Genomic DNA, 12,687 nt, shown 5'->3' on the forward strand with positions numbered 1-12,687 from the left:
GGAAGGGCCTCCGAGATGGTGCCATTGGAGCTGAGGCACCGGGCACGTGCTGCGGGAAGAGCCGTGTGGGCAGACAGGGGCTTGGCTTATTGGAGGACCAGAAAGGAGGCCGGTGGGGCTGGAACATTGCGTGACAGGGTGATAATAGGACGAGGCTGGCGAGGAGAGTGGGGACCAGATCGTACACCTCTCTGTGCCCATGGCAGGGAGTTTAATTCTCAGAGTGAAGGACAAAAACCAATGGGGTGATCTGTACTAGATCTGAATCTGAAGACCGTGGGACTCTCTTTGCATCACATTGCCTTCAAGAAATTCTTAAATGTGTCCAGCCACCTGGGCAGCCGTTGGGCACTTGGTAACTGTCTCTTTATGTTTCGGGCCGGAACGTACAAGACACAAGTGTGTGGTGCCCGACCTCTTAGAGATGGATTGATTAGAAAAAGCAAGTTATCAGCTGGTATAATGCAGTGTGACAGTTGCAATGATAAAGTAGAGGGTATATGGAAACAGTTGGAAGGGTCTCCAGTCCAGCCCGATGGGGGTAGCCAGAGAAAACTTTATGAGGGAAGTGGTATTAAGTGGAGAACTAGGCTGGCATTGTTGTGGAAAATAGGGTGCCTGTACCTCATTGTATTCACCTGGGCCGGTCTGGTGTTTGCATTCACCTTCTGAAGGCTTATTTGCCTTTTTCTTATTTTTTAAAAACTTCTTTACCTATACGCAGGATACATATTCTTTCGAGTGTTGCTGAGAATTTTAGCAGTGTGTACAATGTGGGTATTTTAAGCAACCTCCATAAATATTTCATTGGTAGTTGAGTAATAGAATAAGGTTCCTCTTTATAGGAAGCATCTGGTGGGGTAGACTTTTTGTTTGAATGAACGTTGTATGTGCTGTTTCCTTAAAACATTTAAAGCAAGGCTTTAATGAACTTACCAGTGGTTTCTTGTGCTGTCCTTGTTAGCCACAGAGTTGAAAAGTTAAGTGCTAACAAGAGGGCCAAGGACAGTTTGATGTAGAGTGTGCATATCATTTTCTTTTATCCAGTTATAAAAATAGGTTGGTTAAAAAGCATTATATATTCTTACCAATTACTTTTTTTAAATGCTGAAAAAAAACCCAGTGGGGATCATATTATCATTCATTGGTACTGTATTATCAGTACTATTTTACTGTATTTCATTTTAATTATTTAAAAAAATGTTTATTTATTTTGAGAGAGAGAGAGAGAGAGAGAGCAGGGGAGGGGAGAGAGAGAGAATCCTAAGTAGGCTCTGTGTTGTCAGAGCAGAGCCCGATGCTAGGCTGGATCCTAGGAATCCTGAGATCATGACCTGAGCTGAGGTCAAGAGTCAGGTGCTCGACTGACTGAGCCACCCAGGTGCCCCATCGTTTTAGCAATTTTTAAAACAGCTTTATTGAAATATAAGTTACATGAAAAAATTCACCAATTTTAATGTTGAATGAATTTTGACAGATGTGTACTGCCTTATAGCCTGTCATAATCAAAGTATATATATGTGTGTATATACACACATACATGTTAATACACATATATATATTAAATGATTTTTTTTTTTTTTGGTATATGTGTGTATATACAGTTCTAGGCTCATGTAACCATCACCACAATTAGAATACAGAACATTCCATAATGCCAAAAAATTCCTATGTGCTGTCTCTTTGTGGTCAGACCTTTCTTCATCCCAGACCTCTGGCAGCTAATGCTCTGGTCTTAGTCCCTATAATTTTGTTTTTTCCAGATGTCTTATAAATGGCATCACACAGTAATATAATCTTTTGAGGCTGATTTCTTTCCCTTACCGTAAGGTCTCTGAAATTCATTCATGCTGTTGTGTGTATCATAGTTATTGATTATTAGTCCATCATATGGATGTACATTTTATTTATTCACCCTTTGAAGAACATTTAGGTTCTTTCCAGGTTTTGGTGGTTATTATTAAAGCTGTAGTAAACATTTGTGCACGGGTTTTTGGGTGAACATAGGTTTTTATTTCCCTAGGGTAAATCCCTAGGATGGGAATTGCTGAGTCATATGGTGAAGGTAGTGTTAGTGTGTGTGTGTGTGTGTGTGAGAGAGAGAGAGAGAGAGAGAGAGAGAGACTGCCAAATGGTTTTGCAAAGTGGTTGTGGCATTTTGCCTTCCTATCAGCAGAGTATGAGGTTTCCATCTGCTTCACATCCTCATCAGCGTTAGGTATTCTCAATTCAAAAAAAATTTTTAGTCATTCTAATCGGTACTAAAACTCATTGTAGCTTTAATTTCCGTTTTCCTAATGGCTGAAGGTGTTGAAAATCTTTTCTTGTGATTATTTGCCGTCTGTAGGTCTTCTGTGAAGTTCCTTTGAAAATCTTTGGCCTGTTCTTTAGTTTATTTGTTTGTTTAATTGGGTGGTTTTCTTACAGTTACATTTTGGGGTTATTTATGTATTCTAGATACAGTTCCTACGTTGGATTTGTGATTTGCACAAATCCCAGTAGGTAGCTTTTCTAATCATTCTCTTAACACTGTTTTTCAAAGCAAATGTTTTAAAATTCTGATGAAGCCCAATTTATTGATTAAAATTTTTTTTTAAATGGATCATGCCTTTGGGATTGTAGGTAAGAACTGTATAGCACTAGGTCTCAAGGATTTCCCTCTGTCTATTCTAAAAGTTAGATAATTTTATGTTATACATTTAGGTCTATGATCTAATTTAAGTTAACTCCTGTTTAAAGTATGATAGGTTGAGGTTCATTTTTTTGGTAAATAGATGTCTAATTGTTGGGTCGAGGTTGATTATTTTGTAGGTGGATGTCCAGTTGTTCCAAAGCCATTTGTTGAAAATGAAAAAAACTGCCCTTTCTCCATTGAATTGTATTTGTACTGTGAGAACTAATAAAAGAACTTTGCTTAGAATGCAGTTGGGTGCCAGCAGGGGGAGCTTTCAATCCGGTCTCTTGTCAGTGGCACAGCCAGCGGGAAGAGAGGGCTCCTTGCCTTGCCCTTAGATACTACTTTACTATCCTAGCAGGAGGAAGAAAGGTTTCTTACACCCGCAGACCTTCACCCCCCTCCCCCACCCCCCGCAGCAGCCCAGCCATCCAATGAGAATCAACCATACTTCCAGCTCCCAGTTTACTCTAGTGGACTTTTAGTTTACAACAGCCCATCCCGTCCCCCCCCCCCCCCCCCCCCCGCCCTTTTCTCTGTAAAAGAGCACTTCTCGCCTTTATTCTCTGGGTTTGCCTGTGGGTCTGCAGCAGCTTGCTTGTCCTGGATTGCCATCTCTGCTATTCCTGAATGAACTCATCTTTTGCTGGTAGAATAAATGGCAGTTTTATTTTTAAGGTTAGCGGTTGCTTTGTCAAACACTAATTAGCTGGGGGCACCTGGGTGGCTCAGCCAGTTGAGCGTCCGACCCCTGATTTTGGCTCAGGTCATGATCTCGCGGTTCATGGGTTTGAGCCCCGCATAGGGCTCTGTGCCGACAGCGCAGAGTCTGCTTGAGATTCTGTCTCTCTCTTTTTCTCTGCCCCTTCCCCATTCTCTCTCTCTCTCTCTCCCTCTCCCCCACCCCCTCAAAAATAAATAAATAAATGTTAAAAAAAAAACTAATTGGCTGTAATTGTGTGGGTCTGTTTGTATAGTCTGTTTCTTTGGATTCTTTTTCAAAATTGTTTTCACCCATCTAGCTCTTTTACTGTTCCATGTAAATTTTATAATCAGCTTGTTTCTAACTATAAGAAATCCTGTGGGGATTTTGATTGGGATTGTGTTAAATCTATAGGTCAGTTTGGAGAGAATTGACATCTTTATTATATTGTCTTACAGCTCACGAATTTGGTAAGCTTCTTCACTTATTTAAGTTCTTGATTTCTTCAGCATTTTGTGGTGTTAAGCATACTTCATGGTTTATTAGACTTATGTTTATGAATTTAAGTGTTTTGGAGGTATTGGAAAATGGTATTTAAAAAACTTTCAGTTTCCAGTTGTTTGTTGTTAGTGTATTGAAATAACGCTTGATGTTTGCATTTTGACTTTGCTAAACTCACTTATGAATTCTGGGATCTTTTTTGTAGATTCCTTGGGATTTTCTACATAGATGATCATACTATCTTCCGATAAGGATGATTTTAGCTCTTCCTTTCCAAATTGAATGCCTTTTATTTTTTCCCTTAACCTTATTACACTGGCTAGGACTTCAAATGCAATGTTAAATAGAAATTGTGAGAGTGGATATCTTTTTCCTTTTTTTTCTTTTAAAAAAAAAATTTTTTTTTTAACGTTTATTTATTTTTGAGACAGAGAGAGACAGAGCATGAACAGGGGAGGGTCAGAGAGAGCGAGACACAGAATCTGAAACAGGCTCCAGGCTCTGAGCTGTCAGCACAGAGCCCGACGCGGGGCTCGAACTCACAGACCACGAGATCATGACCTGAGCCAAAGTCGGATGCTCAACTGACTGAGCCACCCAGGCGCCCCACCTTTTCCTTTTTCTTAGTGTTAGGGGAATAGCATTGTTTTTCATCTTTAATTAAATATATAAATATAAATATAAATATATTTATAAATGTATTAGTTTCTTGTAAATACCCTGTAGCATAAAGGAAGTTTCCTTTAATTCCTGGTTTGCCAAGTATTTATCTTGAGTGGCTGTTCGGTTTTGTCAGATGTTTTTCTGCAGCTATTGATATCATATATTTTTTTTTGTTCTTAGTTTTTTGGTCTGGTGGATTGCATGGATTGATTTTTGAATGTTGAATTAGAATTAGCTTTACATTCCTGGGATAAGTCCCACTCATGAAGTATTAATCTGTTTTTTCAGTTTGCTAAAATTTAGTTGAGGATTTTCCATTTATGTTCATGGGTGACTTAATCTAGTTTTCTGAGTCATAGTTTTCTTGTAATGTTTTTGTCTGGTTTTGGTATCAGGGTAACATTGCCCTCTGTAAAATGAAGTGGCAAAGTTCCCTCACCTTCTGATTTCTGGAAGATATTGTATAGAAGTGGCATTATTCCTTCTTCCAATATTTGGTAGAAATTGCAACTGAAATAATTTTGTTTTGGAGTTTTCTTTTCTGGAGAGGTTTGAATTATAAATTCAGTTTTTAAAATAGATAGATACAAGACTATTCTGTATATCTATTTTTCTTTGGTGGATTTTGATAATTTGTACTTTTCTTGGAAATGTACTATTTCATCTGAGTTGTTCAATTTATATGCGTAGAGTTATATGCATTATTCTCTTACTGTCCCTTTAATTGCTATGGGATCTGTTGTGATGACCTCTCTTTCATTTTTTGATATTGGTAATTTATGTCTTTTTCTTTTCTCTTTTTATCTTTGCCAGTCTTCATCAATCATTTGAAAGAACCATCTTTTTAAATGATTTTTTTTTCTGTTTTCCGGCTTTCCATTTTATTGTTTTCTGTTCTTACGTTTATTATATCTGTCATGTTGCTTGTGCGGGTTTATTTTGTTCTTATTATGGTTTCTTAAGGTAGAAGCTTAGATTGTTGATTTGAGACATTTCTTGTTTTCTAACACATTTTAAATAGTATAAATTTTCCCCAATCACTACTTTAACTGTACCCTACAAATTTTGATATACTTGTATTTCAAAATATATTGCATTTCAAAAGATAATTCAAAATATCTTCTGATTTCCCTTGAGACTTCCTCTCTGCCCCATGGATTGTTTAGAAATGTGTTAATTTCTAAGTATTTGGGTATTTTCCAATTTCTTTCAGTTACTGATTTCTACCTTAAGTTTATTATGGTCAGAGAACATGGTTTGATTTTCAGTTCTGTAAATTTGTTAAGGTTTGTTTTATGACCCAGGATATCCATGAGCATATCATGAACAAGCAAAGTGAACCTATAGAAAGTTGCAAAATAGCACAACAACTGGGGCGCCTGGGTGGCTCAGTCAGTTAAGCATCTGACTTCAGCTCAGGTCATGATCTTCCAGTTCTTGGGTCCGAGTTTCGCATCGGACTCTGTGCTGCCAGCTCAGAGCCTTGGGCCTGCTTCGGATTCTGTGTCTCCCTCTCTCTCTGCCCCTCCCCTGCTTGTGCTCTCTCTCTCAAAAATAAATAAACATCAAAACAAAATTTTAAGGGGTGCCTGGGTGGCTTAGTTGGTTAAGCGGCCGACTGGCTCAGGTCGTGGTCTCGCTGTCTGTGGGTTCAAACCCTGTGTCAGGTTCTGTGCTGACAGCTCAGAGCCTGGAGCCTGCTTCGGATTCTGTGTCTCCCTCCTCTCTGCCCCTCCCCTGCTAGCTCTCTGTCTCTTTCTCTCTTAAAAATAATAAACACTAAAAAAAAATTTTAAAAACACAACAACCAATCATATATACTGCATCTAGATTCATCAGTTAGTATTTTGCTACGTTTGCTTTATTCTTTCTTTCTGTCTCTCCCCACTCATTAGAGAGTCAGTTGCAGACATCATGACAGCATCCCTATGTACTTGAGGATGTATCTCTCTTAGGACATTTTACAAAATTATAACACTGTTACCTAATACAGAGTTGTTATTCAGATTCCCCACTTATCCTCATGGAGCTTTTTTCTTTTCTTTCTTTTTTTTTTTTTAAATTCAAGATTTACTATATGATTTCATTGCACTTAGTTATCATGCCTCCATCACTTCCATTTATTTAGAAGAGTTCCCCAACTACTTTTACCTTAAGATTGTCATTAAGACTTTTGAAGGGTTCAGGCCTGCTGTTCCCTGCTGTTCTGCAAATGTCCTTATATTTGGATTCGTCAGATGGACTGCTTCATTAGGTGCAGGCTAAAGGTTGTGGGCAGGAACATTTAAAATGAAGTCGCTTGCTTTCAGTGCTTTGTTTCAGGAGACACTGCATGTCACTTTGCCCCATCACTGGTGACATTTAATATATTATCTTGATTTAGGTGGTGTCTACTGGATTCCTAAATTGTAATGGACCTTTTCCTTTAGTAATTAATAAGCCATCTGTGGGGTAATAACTGGGTGAATGTCATGTTCTCCAGTGATCTTTTATCAAATGCTTTTAACATTGATGATTCCTTTTTTTTTTAATGTTATTTTTGAGAGAGAGAGAGAGAGACGGAGAGACAGAGTATGAGTGGGGGAGGGGCAGAGAGAGAGGGAGACCCAGAATCCGAAGCAGGCTCCAGGCTCTGAGCTGTCAGCACAGAGCCCGACACGGGGCTCGAACTCCCAGACCTCAAGATCATGACCTGGGTCGAAGTTGGAGACCTAGCCGACTGAGCCACCCAGGCGCCCCTAGCATTGATGATTCTTACCTGAATCAGTTATTACTGTCATGGTTGGATAATGGTGATTTCCTTTTTTTAAATTTGTTTTTATTTTTATTATTTTTTTAAAGTTTATTTATTTATTCTGGGAGAAAGAGAAAGTGCAAGTGGGGAAAGGGCAGAGAGAAGGAGAGACAGAATCCCAAGCAGGCTCTGTGCCGGCAGCCCAATGCGGAGCTTGAACTCACAGATTCTAAGATCATGACCTGAGCTGAGATCAGGAGTTGAACGCTTAACCGACTGAGCCACCCAGGCACCCCTATTTTTATTTTTTATATTTTATTTTTTTTTAATTTATTTTTTTTATAATGGTGATTTTCTCTTTTATTCCTCTGCATTTACTAACTGGATTTCATTTGTGAAGAAGAGATTTGCCTTTCCTTTCCTTTTGTTTTCTTTCTTTTCCTTTCTTTCTTCCTTTCTTTACTTACTTATCAGCAGTGTGGAGTCATGAATTCTTTTCTTCAGTCATTATTCGTTCAAGTGCTCAGATTGTCTTAAATTCGACTAGCGAGAACCACTTAATTCTGGGTTGGTACAATTGCGGCAAAGGTAAGTTTTCTCTAGTATTTAACATTTCAGTCCATTCGTAGCCTTAGGAGCTACAGGGATTAATGCAGGTACCGTCCTTCAGACCTTACTTTTGATAACCCTTCTGTGCTTATTTTCCAGCAAATCACTGAATTGAAGAAAGAAAACTTTAATTTAAAGCTCCGCATCTATTTCCTGGAGGAAAGAATGCAACAGGAATTTGATGGCCCCACCGAACACGTCTATAAAACTGTGAGGTCCCACTTCCCACGGCCACACCTGGTTTTTTTCTCAGAGTCATTCCCAGCAGAAATTTGATTAATATTTGTTCTCCGAGTTAGCCTGAATAGACAGAGCTGCTTTCATTTAATCTGAATGGATTACGGGGAGCATAAAACAATAGGATGACCTTAATAGTAAGCAAAGAGTTGCAAGATTAATTTTAAGGGATTCTGTCTCTCTTTTTCAAATCCTAATTCTGATTTACTCTTTCTATCTCAGTTGCCTTTTCCTAATTATTCACGATTGAGACAAAGGTGGTGAAATGGTGGAGTGTCTTTGGAATTGCGGCCTGCTGTTACTCACTAACTCGTGTAGCTGTAGGCAAGGCCCTTCAGCTCCCTGGGCTTGCTTTCGGAGTTAAGTGATAGTCCCTCTGTCACAGGGTTATTTGTGTGGATTAAAACAGAATGGCAGAGGAAAAGCCCTAGCACACAGTCAGTGCTTGGCGATGATCCTCGCTGTCTGACAGAGGCTTCCCTTGGCAACCCGCAGTGAGGACCGTCAGCTGTCTGTGCCCTGGCTCTTCTGTATTCCTTGCGTGCTTGCCTGTGACGGTCAGAAAAGCGTCTGTTCCCATCTGAAGTCTTGACCTGGGGGCCTCTGCCTGAAAACAGACCTTGGTGCTGAAAGTTGAAAACAGAAGTTGGCTTTCCTGAAAAGACATAAGTACAAACAATATTTCAGTGCCCATTTTTTGGCTTTCTCCAGCAGATTAGCCCCTGGCCCGGGGAATGTCTCCGTCTTTTCTCTTCTGAAGTTTGCACCACTGGAAACTTTTGAAGGGGGAAAAAGGACTCTCCTTGAGTTTCAGCGGATGGGACTTAAATGGGCTTATCTTGAAGAAGGATTGTACTGTACTTCTGAGCCTTTTCAAGAATTGAAAAGCTCTCTTGTCCCTTAAGGCAGTTTTTTTTCCCCCCTTCAGTGTGGGGGTGGAAAGGCAATGAGGATGTCACCTTTTCTGGAAGGGAGTGATGATACAATCATAGTTTGAAGGAAAAACCAATAGCCTAAAACATTTTCTGTGTAAGTATGGTTACACACTTCTAGGGTGATAGGGAGCCAAAGCGTGTTAATTGCTTGCTCTTTGTAAGCCACGGTCTTGGGCATTTGGACATTTATCATCTTATTTTAACTCTCAAGACAGCCTTGTGCAGTGGAGATTATCCTCATTTTACAGAAGAGGAAACTGAAGTTCAGGGAAGATCAGTAACTTGCTGGATGTCACAAAGCTACTATGAGAGGTGTATTCTGAATACAGGCCTGCCTCATTTTACTCTGCTGTTTAGCTTTTTTTTTTTTTTTTTACACTGTCTGATTAGATGACCTGATTTAATTATACTTTTATTTCAAGTTGTTGGATAGGTAGGTGTACATGGCTCAGAATTCAAAAAGCATCAAAGGAATACACTAGAGAGACTTTCATCCACCCTTGTCTCCTGGTTCCCCAGATCTAACCGATATTATTAATTATTTATGCAGAGGAATTTTATGTATGTACAAGCAGGTGTGTGTGTGGGTATAAATCTCCTTTTTACATAAACGCAGGCACGTTCTGTACCTTGCATTTTTCTTTAATAATAAGGATAAGGATATCTTTTCCTTAACAATAGTGTAAGGGCGTCTTCATTCTCTTTTATAACGAAATTCCATTTTAAGCTTATAAGGTGTCTTGACTTATGGTTTGGAGACTGATTCCCATGTATTATAAGTTTATAACTTCAGGTATTGGGGCTTGAAAAATTGGTCTCGTGGACATGTTAGCTCTCCATCGTTTTAGGTCGGGGGTGCCAGTTAGTTCATCAGAAAGCAGTTTAGATTATCTGGTGTCAGTTCTTGAATGGAAACTCTCTGCCCTTCTTAGAGCTGAAAAGGTGTCCTCTGTTTGAAGGCTGTTGCTGTAGGGTCCTCACAAAACCAGCTGAAGACCGGTGAACTGTCATGCAGTGATCTTTATGCAAAGATCAGCTTCTCCTAACAAAGTTTGGTCTCGTAGATGACTTCTTTAGTGCCTGTTGTTGACCGGGAAGAAGATAACGCACTGGGAGCCCCGTCTGCTAGGCTCTTCTCATTTGTGAGCTCATTTGCTCCTCAAATCCCCTATGTCAGGTAGGGCTTGTGTGTTTCATTGGCGCTCGAGTGGCCTGAGAGAAGAAACTTTGCTCTCTCACCTCCTGGACTTGTGCTTCCGAGGACGACTGCAGGCTTGCACTTCCAGTTTCATAGTTGATGCCGGTGTGCAGGCAGGGCCCACGTCTGCCTTGTTTACCACGCCGTCCTCAGCGCTTAGCCCCATGCCTGTCCTGTCACAGGTCATCGGTATATGTCTGCGACCAGCCCAGGTTAGCGGGTTGATTTCCATTCCGGCTGACTTCTCAGTCTCGGGTCCTCATTCCCCCAGGGCTGCTTGGCAGGAAGGTAGGAGGCGTGTCCCCTGAGATTATAAATTTTACCGGAAATGTGACTTCTATTTAAAACAACCCACATGGATTATGGATGTGAAATTGGCATGAATTATTAAAACAAAACAGGAGCAAGATTTCGGAGAAATCTTGGATTTATAGCAATCCTCCACCAGCTACACACTCAGACCTCAGGCTCTACTTGCGGGAGTTCATCTGCTATTCCACCTGGGATACATTCATGGACAGGTTTGAGGAGCCCGCCACTGCCCCAGTGTCTCACACTGCGGTGTCTTTACCAGAGCTTCTGTCTTTGGGTTGTCACGTGAGTTAGAAGCCCGAGGCCATGTGTGACTCCCTTCGCTGCAGTCAGCTAAGAGGAGGACGTGTGGTTGGAGAACGCTGTGGTGGCCCTCACAGACAGCTTGCCCCACGCGGTTGTGGCTTTTTTGTAAGTGCCCCGAAATCTTACGCTGAAATGAGACAGGCAGTGGTGTGGCCTCCCACTTATCCATCCACGTGTTTTATTTACTTACTTATTTATTTATTTTGAGGCTGTAACACGTTCCCACTACTACAGCCACCACATGCATGATTGTAAACAAGCAGAAGTAATTGCCTTGGAATGGGAAAAGCAAACTGCAGAATTGCTTGTAAATTTGCCTGGCGGAGGGCAAACCATTTTTAAATCAGCCTCACTTGTATGACATTTATGCCTCAGTGTTTGAGTGCTCTGGCTGTTAGAAGCTTGGAAAATTTACATAATTGTTCCAAGTCTTGAGGAATCTAGGGCTTCCTTTTGAGACCACCGGTGTTTAATAATTCCCTTCTCCCTGTGCCCTGAGGCTAATGAGGTTTTGAATCTAGCATCTGCCTATTGTAAGCGTCCTGTAAGTTAGTCTGTGCGGAAAGCTGTTTCCCCACCGCGCACGTTCTGGGGTCCCGTATTTCACGTTGTTTCTTTTCTTTCCTAATCTTGACTGGAAGAACATCGAACTGAAGGTGGAAGTGGAGAGTCTGAAGCGGGAGCTCCAGGAGAGGGAGCAGCTTCTCATCAAAGCCTCGTGAGTACCTGTCATCCTGTCACAAGCTTGCAGGGTGCCCGGGGTTCCGGGGGGTGGAGGCTGGCTGGGTCCATAGAACACAGCCTTGTGTTTTCTGAGCCAGTTGTTTTCCCACTGGGCCCTGAGGACCCCAAGGAGGTGTCCGTTTCTGTTGAATTACTTTTCAACAAACTTTTGAAGTGTAATATACTTAACAGGGAAAACGATGTGATCTTAAGTGTGCGGATGGCGAATTTGCACTAAAAACACACCTGTGGGGCCACCATCCAGATCGAAAGCCGGAACATCACCCACCCCCCAGAAGTCCCCTTCTCCACCAAGATAACCACTGTGCGGAACACTGATGGCATCGGTCTTTAGTTCTGCCCACTTTTGAACTTGATAGGAATGGAGTCCCGTACCGTACACGCGCCCCTTTGTGTCTGGCCTCTTTCCTCAGCAGCGTGTTTGTGGGATCCACCCATGTCCTTAATTCTATCAGCAGCTCATTCATTTTCATTGCAGTAAAGGCCCTAGGGGCTTGCAGGAATCCTGAGGGACTCTGGTGAGTGAGGCTGGGACGCAGAGGGTAGGGCTTTAACCAGAGGAACTTGTTTTTGTATCTGTTTAATGCACTAGGGTCTCTTACAATATTTTGTTTAAAAGAGGTGCTCTGCTTAAAACACGTTTGAGAAGTATTATTTTAATTAATCAAATAGTTAAATATTTGTTGAACAACAAGCCCAGTTCAGAGAATACAGTCGATGACTCGATTGGTTATTCATTCATTCATAAACATTTATTATGTAATTGTGCCGCGTATCGAGGATTTGAAAAGAGACGTCTCCCCACTTCAGCCTTGTAGCACGCTTGTAGACAGAGTATAATGGGGGCACGGCGACAAGAGGGCGTTTGTGGGTCTGTTGGGGCACCGAGGTATACAGTTTTGCTTGGTGAGAGTGGAATGAGGCTTGCCGGGGCTGACCCACCTTCCACCAAGGATCTGGCTGAAAGCTTGGGTGGAGGCACACCATTTGTCTTGGTAGCTGAGCTCCTGCTGGATCCAGTGGGCCAGGAGCATGGACTCTTTGGCTTAGGGCACAGCTGCACCGCTCTGG

At 41.3% G+C, this 12,687-nt stretch overlaps 1 protein-coding gene across 1 annotated transcript in view; it reads left to right on the plus strand.

The window, feature by feature from the left end:
- Window positions 1-12,687, plus strand: part of CDK5RAP2 (CDK5 regulatory subunit associated protein 2) — a 173,538-nt gene that overhangs the window by 20,200 nt on the left and 140,651 nt on the right. The window contains exons 4-5 of the mRNA XM_027034963.2: window positions 7,984-8,094; window positions 11,514-11,590. Coding sequence (XP_026890764.1) covers window positions 7,984-8,094; window positions 11,514-11,590 — 188 coding nt within the window. The remainder of the gene's footprint in view (window positions 1-7,983; window positions 8,095-11,513; window positions 11,591-12,687) is intronic.

Source organism: Acinonyx jubatus, chromosome D4 (genome assembly GCF_027475565.1).
Source record: "Acinonyx jubatus isolate Ajub_Pintada_27869175 chromosome D4, VMU_Ajub_asm_v1.0, whole genome shotgun sequence".
In the NCBI taxonomy this organism is placed as follows: Eukaryota; Metazoa; Chordata; class Mammalia; order Carnivora; family Felidae; genus Acinonyx; species Acinonyx jubatus.